The sequence below is a fragment of the Haematobia irritans genome, chromosome 4 (assembly GCF_050003625.1).
Source record: "Haematobia irritans isolate KBUSLIRL chromosome 4, ASM5000362v1, whole genome shotgun sequence".
Lineage (NCBI taxonomy): Eukaryota > Metazoa > Arthropoda > Insecta > Diptera > Muscidae > Haematobia > Haematobia irritans.
In genome coordinates, this window is record NC_134400.1 from 168,084,556 (window position 1) to 168,108,512 (window position 23,957).

Sequence of the window (23,957 nt, forward strand, 5' to 3'; positions counted from 1 at the left end):
AATTATACCCTTGACCACTACTGTGGTACAGGGTATAATAATTTTGTGCATTTGTATGTAACGCCAATAATGAAAAGTCTGAGACCCATCGTGTAGTATACCGATCGTCTTAGAATTAAATTCTGAGTCGATTTTGCGATGTCCGTCTGTCTGTCTGTCCGTCCGTCTGTCTGTTCATGTATTTTTGTGCGCAAAGTACAGGTCGCAGTTTAAGTCCGATCGTCCTCAAATTTGGCACAGGGTAGTTTTGGGGAACAAAGACGATCGCTATTGATTTTGGAAAAAAACGGTTCACATTTAGATATAGCTGTCATATATATTTATCCCCGATCTGGTTATAATTGGCGTTTTTATCAACCCATGTTCTTCAAATTCCGTACATCCAAATATTTTATGAGTCTCGGAAAACTTGCAAAATATTATCCAAATCGGTTAAGATTTAGATATAGCTTCCATATATATCTCTCGTCCGATTTAGACTCATATGACCACAGAAGCCAAAGTTTACTACCGATTTACGTGAAATTTTGCACAGAGATTTGAATTGTCATTCTACCAATCCTTGGTAAATTTGATTGAAATCGGTTCAGATTTAGATATAGCTCCCATATATATCTTTCGTCCGATTTGCACTTATATGGCCTCAAAAGCTAGGGTTTTGCCGTGAATTGGTTCAAATTTTGCACAAGGAGTACGTTTAATAGTATGGGTAAGTGTACCAAATTTGGTTGAAATCGGTTCAAATTTAGATATAGCTCCCATATATATCTTTCGTCCGATTTGAACTTACATGGCCTCAAAAGCTAGAGTTTTGCCGTAAATTGGTTCAAATTGTGCACAAGGACTACGTTTAAAAGTATCGCTAAGTGTACTAAATTTGGTTGAAATCGGTTCACATTAAGATATAGCTCCCATATATATCTTTCGTCCGATTTACACTTATATGGCCTCAAAAGCCATAGTTTTGCCGTGATTTAGTTCAAATATTGCACAAGGAGTACGTTTAATAGTATGGGTAAGTGTACCAAATTTGGTTGAAATCGGTTCAGATTTAGATATAGGTCCCATATATATCTTTCGTCCGATTTGAACTTATATGGCCTCAAAAGCCAGAGTTTTGCCGTGATTTATCAAATTTTGCACAAGGAGTACGTTTAATAGTGTGGGTAAGTGTACCAAATTTGGTTGAAATCGGTTCAAATTTATATATAGATCCCATATATATCTTTCGCCCGATTTACACTCATATGACCACGGGGGCTAAAGTTATACTCCCATTTACGTGGAATTTAGCAGAGATTGCAGAATTATTATTCTAACTATGCAGTTCAAATTTAGTCAAAATCGGTTCAGATTATATATAGCTCCCATACATACGTACACCAGAGTTGGGGAAATATGGTAGACTTTTTCATATTTTAGACCCATTTTCAATGGGATTTTCCTCCAATTGACTGGATAGTTTACACAGAGAATATATTTAATATGATATTTAAGTGTGTCAAGTTTGTTCTAATTTGGTTCAGTTTTAGATAAAGCCTCCATATATTCGTTTCTCCGGTTTATACAAATATGGCCAAAATTCCCACACTTTACACAAAATTCTGTGATGATTTCCCCATATTTTAGTCATATCCTATACACTGTAATGCCAGAATTTTCACAGAACGGTTGAATTTTAAATAAGGCTCCAAGTCGCCCGACTTGACCAAATAGTATATCACAACCCACACTTGACCACATATCATGGCGAGAACTAACCAATATCCTTGTAAAATCGCCACTGATAAGTAGCAAAAATTGTAAATATTACTAAAATTGTCCTATATCTCGAATACATATGTATCACCTGATAAATCATAAATGCTCCTTGAAAAACTGTTCCCAACTTAGTCTTCTTGCATCGCTTCCCCTCTGATAACTCATTGTCTTGTAAGTTATAGTGTTGCTAAAATTATATTTAAATAAATTTGATATTCCAATCTGAGTCTTTCAAACCGTATGGCAATTGTGTCATACCAACAATGGAGTAATTACCAACACGATTAACTTTAACCAATTTTAAGTATTTTGTTAATAATGGTTGATAAAAATTATCAGCTTTATCCCATACCCCGGAAGGGTAAGGGAAAATAAAAAGAAATAGGAATTTGCAAAAAAAAATCGAAAACCGTATCAACACTATAACCAGAAAGCTGATTGAGTTTTACCTCCACGTATCGCTATAGCGCAATTGGTCGAAATCATCCAATAGGCCCCTCGACCCCCAACATTCATAATGTTCTGGTATTTAAGTTATTTTGTTTTGTTCTTGTGCAACACTCTCAGTAGGGAGTTATAAATTCCTTGTCATTTTCTAAAAAATAAATTTTCCAAATATATCAGCATCAACTCAACTCAAAAAAAAAAAAAACTCAATGAAAACCAACTACAAACCAAAAAACATAACTGTAAAAGACAAGACAAAAATAACTTTGACAAGGATAACCACAAGGATTATGATGAGCATTACTAAAGACCCTGCAGTGTGGTTGTAATCATACTTGAGACTACAACAGCAGACATATTTTTTAAATATAGATGACAATGTGTGTTGATGTCGAAATTTCAAAACGAATAACTTTGCCTTATAGGCTATAGGTATCCTATCACATCATATTTAATCTATATGTAAAGGGTGGCTGATATATATTGAAACCAACTTTAAACCGATCTCTAAACCGATCTTATGCCAGCTGACAGATTTATTTTATACTGCAAAAAAAAAGGCATATCAAGCTCCAAAGATTTTGTCTTTACACTAATGCTTTTGGTATTGATTCCGAGCCAAAGATGCGGAGAATTTTAGGACACAATTGTTTTTTTAAATATGAGTTTTTCGTACTTGAATCTAGGAAACAATGTTTAGTGTATTCGTGTTATCAGTTCATGGTTGCCACAGTTGGTAGAAATTTAACAGAAATGGTATTTTTTTTACTACTTTGGTAGAATTCTGATGCTTTGGTAAATTTTGCAAAGTATTTTTTCCAACTAGGAGGTACTTCACAAACTTTTATAGAAATAAAATGTTGTTTGAATTTTCTATAGAAAAACAAGTATGTTATATACGGCCGTAAGTTCGGCCAGGCCGAATCTTAAATACCCACCACCATGAATCAAATATTAGGGTTTCCTTTGAAATTTCAGGGGGGTTTGAGGACAAATCAAGCAGAGCAATTCAACCAGTACACTTCCCGAAGATAAATTTATAGATTTTACCTATGAAGACTATATCAGATTCTGGATTTGTAAGAACCATTATTTATTTATTTATTTATCTATTTATTACAATTTTAAAAACTATAATAAACATTAAAGCACTAGCTACAAAGGCTATCGGCTTACTTTCTATATACTAGTAACCAATGAGTATTAAAAATTATATATTGTTATGTAAGTTTAAAATCAGCAAAAAATTATATATCTTTGCAATATTTTCAGTTGTTGGTAATTTTAATAAGTCAAATGCATCTGAAGTATTTAGATAGGACATGCGAGTATTGTGTAGGACAGGGCAGGTCGAAAGGAGATGTAGTATAGATATGGAGTGGCTGTTGCAAAAAAAGCATTGAGGAGGTGAATACCTTTTTGAAAAGGTGTTCGTGTGTGAGTTTACAATGTAGAAGTCGTAGTCGTACGAAGCATTTATTTTGAAGCACAGTAGTCGATGTGGGCAGGACTAGTGAGATTCTGGTTGGATTCAAGGACTGGTATGGGTGCTTATATTTTTCCCAACGATTTTTGATTTTTTCGTTAACCATTTTGTTGGCTTCTTCAATTATGTATTTTTTAGAAGGAGGGATATATGTGTAGGTTGGAAACTTAGTATGAACATCTTTAGCGACATTGTCGGCGAGTTCGTTTCTAGCTATACCAACGTGGCTGGGCACCCACATAACTTTGACTTTATTTGTCATTTCGGCAATTAGTTGTTGTATGGATAAAATAATTTCATTGGTATTCCAACCGTTTAATGCTGCCTTAAATACAGAATGACTATCGGTGCAAATTAGCGTCTTTGTACGCCGACCTTTGCAGAACTCCAGTGACTTTAGTAGAGCTAACGCTTCAGCTTCAAATATAGATGATGATTCGGGCAATAGTCCAGTGTGGAGAATACTGCCAGTTTTGTTAACAACAGCAAAGGAAGTGTTTGAAGTAGTTTTTGATCCATCCGTGTATAGTGATTCCCATCCATCTTCTTCAAAAGAGTTGATAATGTTATAGGTTAGTGATTTATAAACCAATGGGCATGTTATCGACTTGTTTAAACAAGTTAAAGCAGTAACAAAAGACAACGGGTTAACTGACCAGGGTGGATACTTTACGATCGGAACCTTAAATGTAGGGACTTTTACTTTTTTTGATATTTTATATATGCTGTATAGTGCAGATTTGTGTTTCAAAGCGGTCTTTCTCTTCAACAATAGTGAAATTTCTTTAGAAAGGATATTCTTTTTGCGACACATTATTTTATGTATAAGACGAGCTTTTAATTTGTATATCTGATCTTGCATTGAATCGAATCCTCCTTCGGCGAGAAGGTTCTTTATTGGAGTTGTTTTGTATGCGCGAAGGCTAGATCTGATGGCATTATGGAGTGTACATTCAACAGGTTTTAATGTAGATTTAGCTGCTTTTCCGTAAATAACCAAGCCATATCTTATTTTAGATGATACAATAGCTCTTACAGCTGCCAAAAGAAAGTTCGAATGCATTTGACTTTTGAACGAAGCTAAATATTTAATAACGTTAACTCTACTAGTGAGATATTTTTTAAGATATTTACAATGTTCTTTAAAATTATACTTAGAATCTATATATATAACAAGAGTTTTACAAACTTTTGTATTTTCAATGTTTTTATTTTCAAAAGTAATGTTTATTGGTTTGCAATTCCTTTTATGACAAATGTGCAAATGTTTTGTTTTTTCAAACGAAATATTTGCCCCTGATATCTTAGACCATTTATCTATACACCGAATACAATGTTCAAATGCGTTTGAAATATCGCTGTTATTCTGTTTCGTGGCTGCTATATACAAATCATCGGCGTATAGACAATGTTCGATTTTATTATTTTCAGCCAGCATTCGACTTAGATCATCAAAGGCGATTATAAATAAGGTGACAGACAATGGTGATCCCTGTGGGATGCCATTGTGAAGTGGAACTATTTCCGACTGTGAGTTGTTAAATCTAATTGTGAACTGCCTATTTGTCAAAAAAGATTTAATAAAATTGAACATTTTCGGACCGACCTTCCAGTCTATTAGTTTACGTAATACAATATGTATTCCAACCCGGTCGAAAGCTTTAATGAAGTCAATTGACAGAATAGATGTGTGTCTCCTTTTTGATCGGTTGTTGCAGATTATATGGTCCAAGTACAAGAGAGCATCTTCTGTACTAAAACCAACTTGAAATCCCACCTGACTATGAGAGAGGAGGTTGTGTCTACGAATGAACCACATTAAGCGTCTAGACATCATTTTCTCCAGAACTTTGCTCATGCAAGCGAGCAAGGAGATAGGTCGATAAGAGTCTAGATCTTCTTTCAGTTTTCCTGGTTTGACAATGGGGCTAACAGATGCGATCTTAAAAAATTGAGGTATCATTCCTGACTCGAGTATTTTATTAAAGTGGTCAAGTATTCTTCGAGCAAAAGATTCAGGTAGATTTCTTAGCATTGGGGATTTACCCTTGGAAGAGCGTAGGCTACAAGAAAATTCTTCAAATGTGAACTCTTTTTCAAGATATTTTGATTTAGCACAACCAGTGATGGAATCTGGCAAAACCGAGTGAACTTCGGACTTTTCTTGTTAAACTCATAGGAAAAGCAATCATCTTTTGAATTGTTAGACAAATGTTTGGCAAACAGATTTGATATCTCTTGGGGATCAGTATATAGAGTGTCGTTATGATCTATAGCGCAAGAAGCGGGTCTTGTGTAATTTCCAGTAAAAAGGCGGAGTTTTTGCCATATCTGGGCAGAAGAACATAATGGGTTTAAAGTCGAAGTGAATTTCGAAAAAGAATTCACTTTAGCTGTCTTTTTGGCTCTGTTAAATAAACTGTTTCTCCTCTTGTAATCAATCAAGTTTTCTTGAGTCATGTTTCTACAAGAACCATTTTTGTTTGAATTTTAGAGGAATTCTTAACATCTCTTTTAAGTGTGCAAGAAAATTATAAAATAACGTCTTGATTTGAAATCTTAAATCTGCAGATTTTCACCCGAGGAGCAATTTTCATTATCGGTGCGCCTTCTATACCCTCAAGAAGTGAAATTTCAGGCAAATCGCATAAAAACTACGGTTTCTAGAAACCCAAAGAGTTAAATCGGGAAATCGTTCTTATGGGGGCTATACTAAAATATGGACCGATACTCAGCATTTTCAGCACACCTCTTTATGGTCCTAAAATAATTCTAGATTTCAAATTTCATGCAAATTGGATAAAAACCAGCGGTGCCAACTCTGACGATTTTTCGTCATTTTGACGATTTTTGATGGTAAATTTTGCCTATGACGATTTGACGACGATTTTAAACAACGTAGTTATGAGTTGACGATTTTTTAAAATGCTCGACACAAATGTTTCTTTTTACCGTTTTTTATGACGATTTGACGATTTTTCAAAGTGATGTAGTTATAAATTGACAAATTTCATAAGGTGTAATGTAAACAAGCTGTTTAAATCTCAAAATATGACAATTTATATGTAGCGTGCTCCCAACCGTCTCCAATGTAGAAAGAAATTTCAAAGCAATCAATATAAATAAACTTAAAATGCGGAATTCCTTTGAAACTTAAACATTGCAATGTATTCTTTTGTCTTGGTTTAGTTAAATTCACTTTATTCATTACCGATAATAAAAATAAAAATTATACTCGAGCCAGTAATAAGGATTTAAATTCGCTTGGAGAATAGGACATTTTTCTGTCAAGAAAATTTTGTTAAACAATGTAGTACATGTAGTCACAATCAGAAATATTACTTTTAATTAATTAAAAATTTAATTTAATTAATCTTCGTTTAAAAAACTGGAAACTAAATGACTTATTTAGAGGGTTAAACGGAATTATTAATGTTTTTTTAATAAAACTTTTAATTTGTTCCTTTTTCAGCTATTTTATGGTTGACGAATTTTTTGGGACAAATTGACGATTTTGACGAAAAATATTTTAAAAATTGACGATTTTCAGCCCAAAACAGTTGGCACCACTGATAAAAACTACGATTTCTATAAGCCCAAGACCCCAAATCGGGAGGTCGGTTTATATGGGGACTATATCAAAACATGGACCGATACTCACCATTTTCGGCACGCCTATTTATGGTCCTAAAATACCTCTAGGTTTCCAATTTCTGGTAAATTGAATAAAAACTGCGGATTCTATAAGTTCAAGAAGTAAAATCGGGAGATCGGTCTATATGGGGACTATATCAAAACATGGACCGATACTCACCATTTTCATCACGCCTATTTATGGTCATAAAATACCTCTAGATTTCAAATTTCAGGCAAATTGGATAACAACTACGATTTCTATAAGCCCAAGACCCCAAATCGGGAGGTCGGTTTATATGGGGACTATATCAAAACCTGGACCGATATAGCCCATCTTCGAACTTGACCTGTCTGCAGACAAAAGACGAGCTTGTGCCAAATTTCAGCTTGATTGTTTCATTATTGAAGACTGTAGCGTGATTACAACAGACAGACGGACAGACAGACATGGTTATATCGTCTTAGAATTTCTCCCTGATCAAGAATATATATACTTTATATAGTCGGAAATCGATATTTCGATGTGTTACAAACGGAATGACAAACTTATTATACCCCAGTTACCATGGTGGTGGGTATAAAAATATGACAAAATTTTCTATAGAAATAAAATGTTGACAATATTTTCTATAGAAATAAAATTTTGACAAAATTTTCTATAGAAATAAAATTGTGACATAATTTCCTATAGATATAAAATTTTGACAAAATTTTTTATAAAAATAAAACTTTTACAAAATGTTATATAGAAATAAAATCTTGAAAAAAGTTTGCAGAGAAAAAAGAAATAAGAAATTTTCTAACGAAATAAAAAGTTGACAAAATTTTCTACAGAAATAAAAATTTGACAAAATTTTCTATAGATATAAAATTTTGACAAAATTTTCTATAGATATAAAATTTTGACAAAATTTTCTATAAAAATAAAATTTTGACAAAATTTTCTATGGAAATAAAATTTTGACAAAATTTTCTACAGAAATAAAATTTTGGCAATATTTTCTATAGAAATAAAATTTTGACAAAATTTTCTATAGAAATAAAATTGTGACATAATTATCTATATATATAAAATTCAAATTATGTTTGTTTATTTGTTTGTTTGTTTATTTGTATGTTCGATCGTGGGGGGCACTCATGTGCTGAAAATAGGGTACCTCATTTTTTGACATATGGTCGCGGAGAGGAACCTCCCCTTTGTCCGACTTTTTGAAAATTAGACCAAAGTTGACCGATTTGCTTGAAATTTTCATTGAAGATTGGGGTTGACATCTAGACAAAGATCCGCTACTTTTTATTTCGATATTTGGCGGCGGAGGGGGCCTCCCCTTTGTTCGACTTTTTTAAAGTACAGTGAAAAAACTAAAATTCTCTAAATTATCTGAGATTTACAGAAAACATGTGGTGAGGTTATGGAATTAATATGGGGTACCTGATGATTTCATATGTGGATGGGGAGGGGGACCTCCCCTTTGCCCTACTTTTTGAAACTTGGAACAAAATTATGCGATTTGCTTGAAATTTTCATTGAATGTTGGGGTTGGCATCTAGACAAAAACCCGCTACATTATTTTTCGGTATTTGGTCGGGGAGGGGGACCACCCCTTTGCCAATTTTTTTTTTTTTTTTGAAAGTACAAACAAAACTAAACTCCCCCGACTGAAATTTTACGGAAAAAAACGGGTTATGAAATTTATATCAGGTTCCTGATTTTTTAATAAAAATAAAAGGGCATAGGGAGACATCCGCTTCTCTTAAGTACATACAGAGAAACAATTAAACTTTACCGAGTTACTTGTGGACTGGGGAGAGGTTACGATATTAATAGTTGATACCTGATTTTGTGATATTTGGACGGAAGAGAGGCCGCCCCTTTAGGCTTATAATTTGTTTGACATTTTCCGGGACGTTTACAAAAGATACGCTACATCACTTTTCGATATTTGGTTGGGGAGGAGATCCTCCTCTAAAACTGCAAAAAAAAAATTAAGTTTTCTTGAAATTTACAAAAGCAGTGGGGGAAGGTTATGAACGAAGAGGCAACCTTCCTTGCCGCACACTTGAAGGAAAGTTTTAAGAATTTTCAGGGAAGGTTAGGGGTGCTATTCACTGTTTGTCGATATTGCATCGGGGAAAGTGACGTCCCTTTAAAACAATAGAGCAAAATTTAAACATCGCCGATCTACTTGAAATTTACAGGGAACGTGGGAGGAGGTGATAAATTTATACATGATTTTTAAATTGGTATATGATTTTTCGATATCTGGTTGGGGAAGGGGAAAATTGAAATAAACTTTATCGATTTACTTCGATAGAATTTATAGGGACCATTGAGTAGTTGCGAAAAGAATATAAGGTACGTGATAGTCCGATATCAGGTCGGAGTGGTGCGAAGGTGGGGAGGGTGCCCTTTTGTCCGTTTTTTTTTTTTCTTAAATTGAAAGTAGAGGGTTGTCCATAAATGGGAACTCGGTACATAATTTTATGATTTTTGCACAGGCTTCTGCCACACTTCTTTTTAGTAAAGAACTTAAATTTACATGAAATTGGTAGCCAAGGTATAGGGTACATCATTTTCCAACATTTTAGCAAATGTTAATGTGATAAAATTTTTTACTACGTTTGCTTTTTCCGATTTATTGGATAATATAGTGCTTAATTTTCAGATTTGTTGAGGAAAAGGATATCTTTCCTTGACAAACCACACTTAAAATTCACAAGAAATATAGAAGATTGTCCAAATACTTGAATACAGAACATTATTAAAAAAATTTGGAGGAAAGGGTACACCCTCTCCCGCCGTATTTATACCTATAAACGAAAAATCAAGTAGTCCGATTTGTTTAAAAGAATTCAAATCTTTTCGAATTTGTTTTCAGCACGAAGGATACAGTTGACTAAGTTAACGCAAAATGTTCCTCCAAATACGCTTCGGAAGGCGCAGCGAAGCGGGCCGGGTTACGCTAGTCTATAGAAATAAAAATTTGACAAAATTTTCTTTAGAAATAAAATATATCGTCACCATGCTTATTCCACTGTGAAAATTAATTTCCAATATAACTGAGTACTTAAACAATCCTAAAGTAATTCTGATTACCTTTTGCTGTCCATGAAAGAACATTATTTTGGTTTTCTTTCAGGGAATTATGGTAAATTCCATCATTTCTTATATGCCAGTGAAGCTCGTAGGTCAACAAAGTGGCAGTGGTAGTTGTTTTGCTCTTCTCTGAAAATGCCTATTTAGCTTCTTGTTGGTTTGGTGATTTCCACCTTGTGATGGTTTCTTGTCAAATGTACTAAATAGCAACTATCAGGCGTAGTAGTTGACCGTATGGACACCATGGAAAAGTATTGATTGTGTGCTAGGAGGATTTAAAAATGCATGGTCTTTCCAGGACATACATAATTGTAAATATCCTTGACAGAAAGTGTGTTCTTTACTGATAAAAAAAAGCATATTGATAAAAGAGAGAAAATTTTGGCAAAATTTTCTATAGAAATAAAATTTTGACAAAAATTTTCTATAGAAATAAAATTTTGACAAAAATTTTCTATAGAAATAAAATTTTGACAACATTTTCTACAGAAAGAAAATTTTGAAAAGATCCAATAGAAATAAAATTTGGAAAAATAAGATTTTTGTTTGGTAGTTTTTTGGTAAAATTTTCTCCAAATTTTGGTAGATTATTTTTGGCTCGAGTGGCAACCGTATATCAGTAAATCCTTTAAAGTCGTGTTAACGACTTGACTACAAGTAGAAACTAAGCTTTAATTCAAGTCCAAAAGCCCTTAAGATGAAGTGTTGGAAATTTTCATTAATTTATAAGAATTTTCGCAGATCATTAAAGCCAACTTGATTTTAGACAAACCAAATCTTCCTTCATTTTAACCCGAATCACTTAACCATAAGAACAAAACGACAAAGTTTATGGTCTTTTGGACAGGGATAAAAACTTTATATCAGCGTAATGCCTCTTCTATGCTAAGCAAAATAGGGATTCGTATTTTAAGGTCTTTGGACTCACGACAATATTTTTTTCAGTGCAGTGACAGTTAATTTTATTGTCTGCAAGCATACAAACATATTTTGCTTAGGATGTCCAAAACCGATACCGGTTAACAGATTAACCAAACCGGAATAGTGAAAACAGTGGAATTTTCGGTTAACTGCGAAACCCGGTTTTTGATCATCGGTTTTCGGGTATTTCAATGCAATTTCTATATGTCATATGTTTTTTCCGAAGGTAGATTTTTGTTAGAGCGATATAGAAGATGAAAACTCAATGACTACTTACAAATGTTTGCACTAAGTTGCACAAAATAATCTTTGACTATCTTGACCGCTCAACGATTTCACATATTTGCCTTCGAAACGAAATTTTAGTCAAACGAAATTTCGCTTTGTTGTGAATTCCTTTCCTTTCCGAATTTTAGTCCGACATATACTATCAGTAAACGAGTATTTTGATTGATATGTTTCGAAAAAAAACGATCGGTTTAGAATTTTGGATAAAACAAACATACAGTTAAACAAGTAAGGAAAGTCTAAAGTCGGGCGGGGCCGACTATATTATACGCTGCACCACTTTATATATCAAAATTTTCGATACCATATCACATCTGTCAAATGTGTTGGGTGCTATATATAAGGTATGTCCGAAATACATACATTTAAATATCACTCGATTTGGACAGAATTTGATAGACTTTTACAAAATCTATAGATTCCAAATTTAAGTCGGCTAATGGACTAGGGTGGAACACAATGTTAGTAAAAAAATATGGGAAACATTTAAATCTGAAGCAATCTTAAGGAAACTTCGCAAAAGTTTATTTATGATTTATCGCTCGATATATATGTATTAGAAGTTTAGGAAAATTAGAGTCATTTTTACAACTTTTCGACTAAGCAGTGGCGATTTTACAAGGAAAATGTTGGTATTTTGACCATTTTTGTCGAAATCAGAAAAACATATATATGGGAGCTATATCTAAATCTGAACCGATTTCAAATTTGGCACGCATAGCAACAATGCTTATTCTACTCCCTGTACAAAATTTCAACTAAATCGGAGTTAAAAATTGGCCTCTGTGGTCATATGAGTGTAAATCGGGCGAAAGATTTATATGGGAGCTATATCTAAATCTGAACCGATTTCAACCAAATTTGACACGCATAGCAATAATGCTAATTCAACTGCCTGTGCAAAATTTCAACTAAATCGGAGTAACAGATTGGCCTCTGTGGTCATATGAGTGTAAATCGGGCGAAAGCTATATATGGGAGCTATATCTAAATTTGAACCGATTTGGATGATATTTTGCAAGTTTTTCGAGACTCATAAAATATTGGGATGTTCGGAATTTGAGGAAGATCGGTTGATATACACGCCAATTATGACCAGATCGGTGAAAAATATATATGGCAACTATATCTAAATCTGAACCTATTTTTTCCAAAATCAATAGGGATCGTCTTTGAGCCGGAGCAGGACCCCATACCAAATTTTAGGACAATCGGACTAAAACTGCGAGTTGTACTTTGCACACAAAAATACATCAACAGACAGACAGACAGACGGACATCGCTAAATCGACTCAGAATTTAATTCTAAGACGATCGGTATACTAAACGATGGGTCTCAGACTTCTCCTTCTTGGCGTTACATACAAATGCACAAACTTATTATACCCTGACCACTATGTGGTTTAGGGTATAAAAACACGGCTATTTGAACTCCCTATTTTTGATCCATTAGAATTCAAGTGTGATTGTTTCATATTTGGCTGAAAAACCACAAGTGGCTATCGTTTAAATGTGATTAATTTTGTTGTTTTTCCTACCATTGGTCATCGCCGTGCCACTAGCACTATTGCATCGCGTCCAAAATTGGTTAAAAAATAACGCTAACAACTCCAGAAATTATCCAAATGAACAAGATTTCATCGATTTTGTCAGTGTCATCTACTAAGTTTAAATAGTTTAAAAAGCAAATTCCTCACCTAATTACGGCACTATGGTCACGGCCGATATCAATCGGTAACACTTTTGCAACAGACGTATTTCGGACAGTAAAGTTGACACTAAAACATACCAAAGTGTCGATCATCTCAAGATGGTACATTGCTGGAAATGGGCCAACAGAGCCTCTTTCGTTTAGCATGTGATGACTCTAACAGCCGTTTGAAATCCATAATTCGTGCCAAAAGTAGTCAATTCAAAAATATCAAAACTGATACTAAAATTGGGTGGTGGGTAATGCTGGTTTGCTGTTGACCAAAAGAAAATCGAATGAAGCATTTTACTTTGTTGCATTACGTATCAGCCATCCACCTTTTATATGCCTTAGCAAGAAATTACCTTACCAAGCCTACCATCCCTTTGTATTTACGGCTTTCATTTTGACATTTATCAGTAAAGAGCACACTTTCTGTCAAGGATAATTGTAAATTATCCTTGTCCTGGAAATACCATACATTTTTAAATCCTCCTAGTTACCTTGATGTCCATAAGGTCATCTACTACCAACGATAGTTGCCAGTTAGTGCATTTGACAAGAAACCATCAAAAGGTGCAAATCAACAAACAATCAAGAAGCTAACTAGGCATTTTCAGAGAAGAACCAAACCATTCCCACTGCTATATATATATACACATATATATACTCTGGGTCGTTGGGAAATTCTATGTCGATCCAGCGACGTCCGTCCGTCTGTTGAAATCTCAAACACAAAATCACACAATTGGCACAATTACATCCTATTGATGTAGGCCAGATGGTAATAAATATGGGTCATATCGGAGTTTTTTTAGGTAAAGCCGCCATATAAACTGAACCCCACATTTGGGTTGCGAACACCCCTGGAAGAGCTAATTTCATCCAAGCCGGTTGAAAAATTAAAAGGTTTATTCATGTTAAAAACATAATCAATTGTTTGATGAACCTTTTATTTAAATCTAACAAACTACACTGAAAAAAAATGTTGTCGTGAGGCCAAGGATTGCATGTTCTTGAAATAGGAATGCGAATTTTGCTTAGCATACAAGACGCATCTTCACGCAGAGAAGAAACATGATTGTCACAATCATATTCGAAGAGCAAAATAATATGATAGGAGCTATTTTTGCGGAGACCATGTAACATTTTAAACTGCAACCATGTTGGCTCAGTGAACATGGTTCTAAGAAAAATATAATTGTCCTCATCTAAAATGTTATTATATTGATAAAAAGAATTTCGTTTGAATGAAAAGACAATGGTCACGATTTAAAATGTTATGGTATTCATTAAAAATGTTTTACTCCTAGTTAAAAGAACATGGTCACAACCTAAAATGTTTTGATCTTTATGAAAAAACTTTTTTCATCGTCGAAAAAGGACGCCACTTGAGAAATGAAAACACAAAATTAACTTTATTTGTTTGTTTTTATTTATTTATAAACTAATTAATTGTTTATTTGTATTTATAATGCCGTTCAAGCTAACATCATATATTTTTACACACTCTATTTTATTTCAATTTCAACAATAAGTAATTATTTCATATTTACACCGTGCCCATCAAATGTACAAACGCAGGCATCATGGAACTGCAAATAAAAATAAATGATACCATATAGCAAAATGCAGGACAAACAAGTATGTACGGCCGTAAGTTCGGCCAGGCCGAAGCTTATGTACCCTCCATCATGGATTGCGTAGAGACTTCTTCTAAACACTGCCATCCACAATCGAATTACTTAAGTTGCGGTAACGTTTGCCGATGGCAAGGTATCTTAAAACCTCCTAACACCGTCTTCTAAATTGTGTGTAAGTCCATACGTGGTATATACTAAATCAAAAAAAAGATCGATCCAATACGTATATAATTCAGTTTGACAAAGTAGACATAAAATTTTGACAAAATTTTCTACAGAAATAAAATTTTAACAAAATTTTCTATAGAAATAAAATTTTCACAAAATTTTCTATAGAAATAAAAATTTTCACAAAATTTTCTATAGAAAGAAAATTTTGACAAAAATGTCTACAGAAATAAAATTTTAAGAAAATTTTCTATAGAAATAAACTTTTGACAAATTTTTCTATAGAAATAAAATCTTGGTAGATTATTTTTGGCTCGAGTGGCAACCATGATTATGAACCGAATAAAATTTGAGCAAAATTTTCTATAGAAATAAAATTTTGACAATGATGAAAATTTTATTATGAACCGAATAAAATTTTAACAAAATTTTCTCTAGAAATAAAATTTTGGTATATTATTTTTGGCTCAGTGGCAAACATGATTATGAACCGATATGGACCAATTTTTGTGTGATTGGACCAATTTTGGTATGGTTGTTAGCGACCATATACTAACACCACGTTCCTAATTTTAACCGTATCGGATGAATTTTGCTCCTCCAAGAGGCTCCGGAGGTCAAATCTGGAGAACGTTTTATATGGGGGCTATATATAATTATAGACCGATATGGACCAATTTTTGCACGGTTGCTAGAGACCATATACCAATACCATGTACCAAATTTCAGCCGGATCGGATGCAATTTGCTTCTCTTTGAGACTTCGCAAGCCAAATGTGGAGATCGGTTTATATAGGGGCTATATATAATTATGGACCGATGTGGACCACTTTTTGCATGATTGTTAGAGACCATATACCAACACCATGTAGCAAATTTCAGCCGGATCGGATGAAATATGCTTCTCTTAGAGGCTCCACAAGCCAAATCTGGGGATCGGTTTATATGGGGGCTATATATAATTATGGACCGATGTGGACCAATTTTTGCATGGTTGTTAGAGACCATATACCAACATCATGTACCAAATTTCAGCCGGATCGGATGAAATTTGCTTCTCTTTGAGGCTCCGCAAGCCAAATCTGGGGATCGGTTTATATGGGGGCTATATATAATTATGGACCGATGTGGACCAATTTTGGCATGATTGTTAGAGACCATATACCAACACCACGAACCAAATTTCAGCCGGATCGGATGAAATATGCTTCTCTTTGAGGCTCCACAAGCCAAATCTGGGGATTGGTTTATATGGGGGCTATATATAATTATGGACCGATGTGGACCAATTTTTGCTTGATTGTTAGAGACCATATACTAACACCATGTACCAAATTTCAGGCGGATCGGATGAAATTTGCTTCTCTTAGAGGCCTCGCAAGCCAAATCGGGGGATCGGTTTATATGGGGGCTATATATAATTATAGACCGATGTGGACCAATTTTTGCATGGTTGTTAGAGACCACAGACCAACATCATGTACCAAATTTCAGCTGGATCGGATGAAATATGCTTCTGTTAGAGGCTCCACAAGCCAAATATGAGGGCCCCTTTATATGGGGGCTATACGTAAAAGTGGACCGATATGGCCCATTTTCAATACCATCCGACCTACATCGATAACAACTACTTGTGCCAAGTTTCAAGTCGATAGCTTGTTTCGTTCGGAAGTTAGCGTGATTTCAACAGACGGACGGACGGACGGACGGACATGCTTAGATCGACTCAGAATTTCACCACGACCCAGAATATATATACTTTATGGGGTCTTAGAGCAATATTTCGATGTGTTACAAACGGAATGACAAAGTTAATATACCCCCATCCTATGATGGAGGGTATAAAAATTATTAATATAAATAATTGATTGCTTTCTATAAATATCGCCCGATTTCGCCAAATATTTTCCAAAAAGAAACCATTCACTACGTATCTTTGCGAGATCCATCCCATTCTCTTGTCAAATCGCCACTCCTAAGTCAGAAAAAATTATAAAAATGCCCCATTTTAAAATTTGTTGGCCTTCTATGTTAATTAACCAGCAGTTGTAAAGTTATGAAGTTTTTCCTGTACACTCAACTGGCATTGACTATTACCATACCTGTGATAAGGACATTTTCATTAGGTTGGATAAATCTTGGAAAAATATTGTTGTAAAATACAACTAAATCGGAGTATATTGTTTGCAATACATTGAAAATCACCTCAGTAATGCTGGTGACATATCTGAGGGTTTCAAAGCTTCTCTAAGTGGAGGTTTCAAAGCTTCTAAAAAGGAGGTCCCTTGTCTTTGAGCTTAACATGGAATCGGGCAGCACTCAGTGATAAGAGAGAAGTTCACCACTGTTGTATCACAATGGACTGAATAGTCTAAGTGAGCCTGCTCCATTGGGCTGCCACATAACCTAACCTAACCGTCACTACCGAAATAAACCTAATGTTAAAAACTTTTATTTTTCTTCTGTTTTTACTTGTACTAACAGCATGTAGAACAAAAATGGTAATTTTGAAAACCTTCCTCAAATACTTAAAGAGCTATATGAGCTTCTTCTGAAAATTTGATTCTTGAATTGTGACCAACTGGCCATAAAAAAATAAGCGCTATTTGGCCTATAATATCTTTCAAAGTGTGAGAAAAAATACAAAAAAGAACCCGAAAAAGTATCAGCTATAGTTTTTGCATAAATGTCCATTTACCAGAAATATACAGTAGAAAAATTGTCTCAAATTTGCGTATTTTTCGTTTATTGTTAAAGAAGTTAAAAAATGTATTTTAGACCTCACCAATATGGACAATATTTATAGCTTACTTAGACTAAAGTCTCTACTTTAAAATAAATCGAAACTAGGTGGGAAAATAGAATTTGGTGTCTTTTTCGAATGTCCTTCTAAGTGGACATAGTGAAAGGGTTAACAGTATTTGTATCTGGAAATGCAAACCTTTATATTGCTCCCATCAAATTTGAAGTAGTTGAGATGGTAACACAAATGTTTGTCTACATAGTGGTGAAGGGTATAATATAGTCGGCTCCGCCCGACTTTAGACTTTACTTACTTGTTTAATCTGCATATGTGGACATAATTAGGTTGGGTAAATATTCGAGAAAAAATGAAAAATTCTAAAAAAGAAAGATTTTTTTTCAAATACAGATAATTTCAAATTTTACATCACTAATACGATTTTTCTTTTCTATGTATAGAGGCTTTTCAGGTCCAACGAAAAAAAAAACAATAAACAGACAATTGATGGCGACAGAAACATTCCATATGAAAATCAAAATTGCATCCAAAACCCAATATTTTGAATGTGTTTTTCTCTCTTTTAATTTAATTGGACTTTATATCAATGTCCTTTTTCTCTGTGTGTATATGTGTTACTATATAAATGCATATGTATGCTTGTATCATAAATGTCATTGAAGAAATAGCCCCTGTACGAATGACACTATCAGGAGTTTAGATTCACATTTATACAAATTAATAAAAATGATCTCTCTCTAAATGTCTATGCATTGAGATAGAGAGCGCGAAAATGAGAATGTGAGAAACAAATGTACAAATGCATTTATACCACATACTTGAGTGTATTCGTACAAATCAACTCAAAAAGAGACAGCCAATATGATTCTATTAACAAACACAAAATTCCTCCCAAAAAAAAAATGCCACTGCGGTGCATTTTATAGGTTTTGACCAAGGATAACGTAACAGTATCAGTGGATGCAGTGGTTTACTATCGCGTTTCAAATGCGACAATTTCTATAACGAAGGTGGATAATGTTCATCACTCGACACAATTATTGGCGCAGACTACTCTACAAAACACAATGGCAACTCGGCATTTGCATGAAATACTAAGTGAGCGTGTATCTATATCTGGCTCAATGCAGGTAAGCTCAACCAAACCCAGTACCATCACAATCACATATCATACATATCTATCACATTGTTATATTTCATTGCCACATATCACTTGTAAACACCTTTGGCTACATATCACATACGAGTATTTGCTACACGGACGAAAAATACTGTTTTTCATATGTTTGGGTGTAAAAATTATATGTTTGAACTCAAATTTTTAAAAACAATATTTTTAAGTGCAAGCATATAATGTTCATAAACTAGCATAATATGTTTGGGACATATATGTTAATATGTTAGAACATATTATGTTTGGGACATAAAATGTTTGTAAATATAATATGCTTGGATGCAAACATATATTAATTTAGAAACATACTATAAACATATATGTGTTTAGAAAGAGAGACATAAAGTGTATGCTGGAAGTAAAATAATGAAAGTAACCAATTGGATTGGAAAAATACTATGTGTGAATATAAACAAGTATAAATTTACAAATTTGGAGTAAACATATATATGTTGTGATATAAGACCGCCAAAAATTGAATATGCTCATTCGGAACCAAGAGAAAAGACATTTAAAAAAAGCATGAGTTTTGTTTATCATTTTCGTATTACGGGCACTTTTTTTTGTTTCGTCAAAACAAATCGGAACGTAGACTGAAAAAACAGTGAACCCACCAGGAAGAAAACTTTCGGTTAATTTTAGAAAATTTTGAATATTTGTAGAAAATTTTAACTAAACAGTATTACAAACGTTGGCATCACGCCGATGTCATAAAAATAAGTAAATATTTTTCGACAAATACAAGAAAATTTATTAGACATAACTAAGTTTTTTCACTTGTTAAAGAAAATTTTGTAGTTTGAAGAAAAAACTTGGAGTTCAAAATTGCAAGAATGTCTTTAGTGACATACGAAGTTCACGATGGACGCATTTTTGGTAAAATTTACAAATTTAAAGAAATTCTGAACTATTTTGTTAAAGACACGAATTTAGTTAATCTTTATGCTTCATTTGAGTATACTTTTTTCCTCGGGTTTAGTTAATTTAACTAACGTACACAAAAAAGTATTAGAGTAAAGAAAACTTTCTCCAAACATAATATTTCTAAATATGTTTTAAGTAAAAACGTCTTTAAAATAAAGTGTTGAAAAACATGTCCTATTTTTTAACGATTTTTGCTTTGTAGTCAAGATGCAAAAATGCAACAAATTTAAAGACAATTTCATTTGTTTTAAAGATTTTTTCTGAATTATTAAGTCAAGTTGACCTTAGTTCAAAATTTTTTCTTTCATGTTATGATACCCATTTTCAAGTCAAATCACTTAATTATAAGGACATCACGACTTCATTGAAAAGTTTATCGACTTTTGAACATGGAAAAAACTTTATGTTAGAGAAATGCGTCGTCTAAGCTAAGCAAAATTTGTATTCTTATTTTAAGGACATCAAATCTTTGGCCACACGACAATATTTCATTCAGTGTACTTGTTACAGTAAAATGAAAACATTGGGAAACAGTGAAACAGTGAAACAGTAAGATCTATAAAAACAAGGTTTAGTTCCTCTTTATTATACCCTCCATCATAGGATGGGGGTATATTAACTTTGTCATTCCGTTTGTAACACATCGAAATATTGCTCTAAGACCCCATAAAGTATATATATTCTGGGTCGTGGTGAAATTCTGAGTCGATCTGAGCGTGTCCGTCCGTCCGTCCGTCTGTTGAAATCACGGTAACACGGAACGAAACAAGCTATCGACTTGAAACTTGACAAAAGTAGTTGTTATTGATGTAGGTCGGATGGTACTGCAAATGGGCCATATCGGTCCACTTTTACGTATAGTCCCCATATAAACGGACCCCCAAAATTTGGTTTTCGATTGCTCTAAGAGAAGCAAATTTCATCCGATCCGGTTGAAATTTGGTACATGATGTTAGTATATGGTCTCTAAAAACCATGCAAAAATTGGTCCACATCGGTCCATAATTACATATAGCCCCCATATAAACCGATCGCCCGATTTGGCTTGCGGAGCCTCTAAGAGAAGCAAATTTCATCCGATCCGGCTGATATATGGTACATGATATTAGTATATGGTCTTTAACAACCACGCAAAAATTGGTCCTCATCGGTCATTAATTGTATATAGCCCCCATATACACCGATCCCCCGATTTGGCTTGCGGAGCCTCTAAGAGAAACAAATTTTATCCGATCTGGTTGAAATTTGCAGCGAAAATAATTTTATAAAAACATTGAGCAGGTACACACGATTTTCATTTTGCGCGTCAGTCGTGTGTTGACTGTTTCTTGGAATGGACGGAGAATACGGAATTATTGTGTTAATTTATTTATTCAGAAGTGGCACGTGGTTTTATGTGAACACAAAAAGGAAAGTGTACCCTCCACCATGGATTGCGTAGAAACTTCTACCAAAGAATTTCATCCACAATCGAATTACTTGAGTTGTGGTATCTTAAAACTTCTTAACATCGTTTTCTAAATTGTGAGTTAGTCCATACGTGTTATATATTAGACAAAAAAGTTATGCATAGGTCAGTCTACAAATAATTACGAATCGACATAGACTTTTGCACGGTACGTAGAGACCCAGAATTGAAATATCGGGGTCGCTTATATGGGGGCTATATAGAATTATGAACTTGATATGGACCAATTTTTGTGTGATTGGGGATCGATTTATCTAAGGGCTATATATAACTATAGACCGATATGGACCTAGTTAGGCATGGTTGTTAACGGCCATATACTAGCACAATGTACCAAATTTATACTGACTCGGATGAAATTTGCTCCTCCAAGAGGCTCCAAAACCAAATCTCGGGATCGGTTTATATGGGGGCTATATGTGATTATGGACTGATATGGACCACTTTTGGCATGGTTGTTAAATATCATATACTACCACCACGTACCAAATTTCACCCAGATCGGATGAATTTTGCTTCTCAAAAGGCACCGGAGGTCAAATCTGGGGATCGGTTTATATGGGGGATCTATATAATTATGGACTGATATGAACCAATTCCTGCATGGTTATTGGATCCCATATACTAACATCACGTACCAAATTTCAACCGAATCGGATGAATTTTGCTCTTCCAAGAGGCTGCGGAGGTCAATTCTGGTGATCGATTTATATGGGGGCTATATATAATTATGGAACGATGTGGACCAATTTTTGCACGGTCATTAAAGACCATATACTAACACCATGTACCAAATTTCAGCCGGATCGGAAGAAATTTGCATCTCTTAGAGGCTCCGCAAGCCAAATCGGAGGATGGGTTTATCCGATTTGCGTGAAGTTGGAAATTTACCATCTCGTATTTAATTTCAACGTTCATCATCCATATTATCATTCATATATGCACTGAAAAAAATATTGTCGTGAAGTCAAAGATTTCATGTCATTAAAATACGAATGCAAATTTTGCTTAGCATAGAAGACGCATTTCTCTGATATAAAGTTTTTTTCCTTGTCCAAAAGTCGATCAACTTTTCAATGAAGTCGTATTGTCCTTATAATTAAATGATTTCACTTAAAAATGGGTATCATAACATAAAAGAAAAACTGTTTGGGCTAAGGTCGACTTGACTGTAATAATTCAGAAAAATTATTTTATATGGATGCTCCATATATGGTTTATATGGATCCTCCATATAATTATGAACCAATTTTTTCGACGTTGTTAGAAGACAACTACGTTCCAAATATCAATCAGATAGGATGAAATTTGCTCCTCAAAGAAGTTTAGGAAGTCAATGTGGGGATCGGTTATATGGAGACTCTATATAATTACAGACGGACAGACAGACGCTAGATCGACTCAGAATATCAGCACGACCCGGAATTTATATATACTTAATAGAGCCTGAAATAATTCAATGCATTGCATTTGGAATGACAAAGTTAGTATACCCCCACTCCATCCTATGTTAAGGGCATAAAAACTAATACTAAGAATAAAAGTAATTATTATATTTATCTAAAAACATAGAATTATTTTGATGGCAGAAAAAAAATTCAATACAAAACATATAAGGATATTTTGACCTTAAATTGTTCGAACAATTCATTTTTATACCCTCCACCATAGGATGGGGGATATATTAACTTTGTCATTCCGTTTGTAACACATCGAAATATTGCTCTAAGACCCCATAAAGTATATATATTCTGGGTCGTGGTGAAATTCTGAGTCGATCTGAGCATGTCCGTCCGTCCGTCCGTCTGTTGAAATCACGCTAACTTCCGAACGAATCAAGCTATCGACTTGAAACTTGGCACAAGTAGTTGTTATTGATGTAGGTCGGATGGTATTGCAAATGGGCCACATCGGTCCACTTTTACGTATAGCCCCCATATAAAGGGACCCTCAGATTTGGCTTGTGGAGCCTCTGACAGAAGCATATTTCATCCGATCTGGCTGAAATTTGGTACATGGTGTTGGTATATGGTCTCTAACAATCATGCAAAAATTGGTCCACATCGGTTCATAATTATATATAGCCCCCATATAAACCGATCCCCCGATTTGGCTTGCGGATCCTCTAAGAGAAGCAAATTTCATCCGATCCGGCTGAAATTTGGTACATAGTGTTAGTGTATGGTCTCTAACAACCATGCAAAAATTGGTCCATAGCGGTCCATAATTATATATAGCCCCCATATAAACCGATCACCAGATTTGACCTCCGGAGCCTCTTAGAAGACCCAAATTCATCTGATTCAGTTGAAATTTGGTACGTGATGTTAATATATGGCCTCAAACACCCATGCAAAAATTGGTCGATATCGGTCCATAATTATATATAGGCCCCATACAAACCGATCCCCAGATTTGACCTACGGAGCACCTTGGAAGAGCACATTCGGTTGAAATTTGGTACGTGATGTTAGTATAGGGTATCACACAACC

The 23,957-nt window shown here is 34.3% G+C and overlaps 1 protein-coding gene across 1 annotated transcript in view; it reads left to right on the forward strand.

Annotated features, from left to right (window-relative positions):
* LOC142235855 (band 7 protein AGAP004871-like) overlaps positions 1-23,957 on the forward strand; it is a 102,907-nt gene that overhangs the window by 52,933 nt on the left and 26,017 nt on the right. Inside the window, exon 6 of the mRNA XM_075307109.1 lies at positions 18,825-19,028. Within this exon, the coding sequence (XP_075163224.1) occupies positions 18,825-19,028 (204 nt within the window). The remainder of the gene's footprint in view (positions 1-18,824; positions 19,029-23,957) is intronic.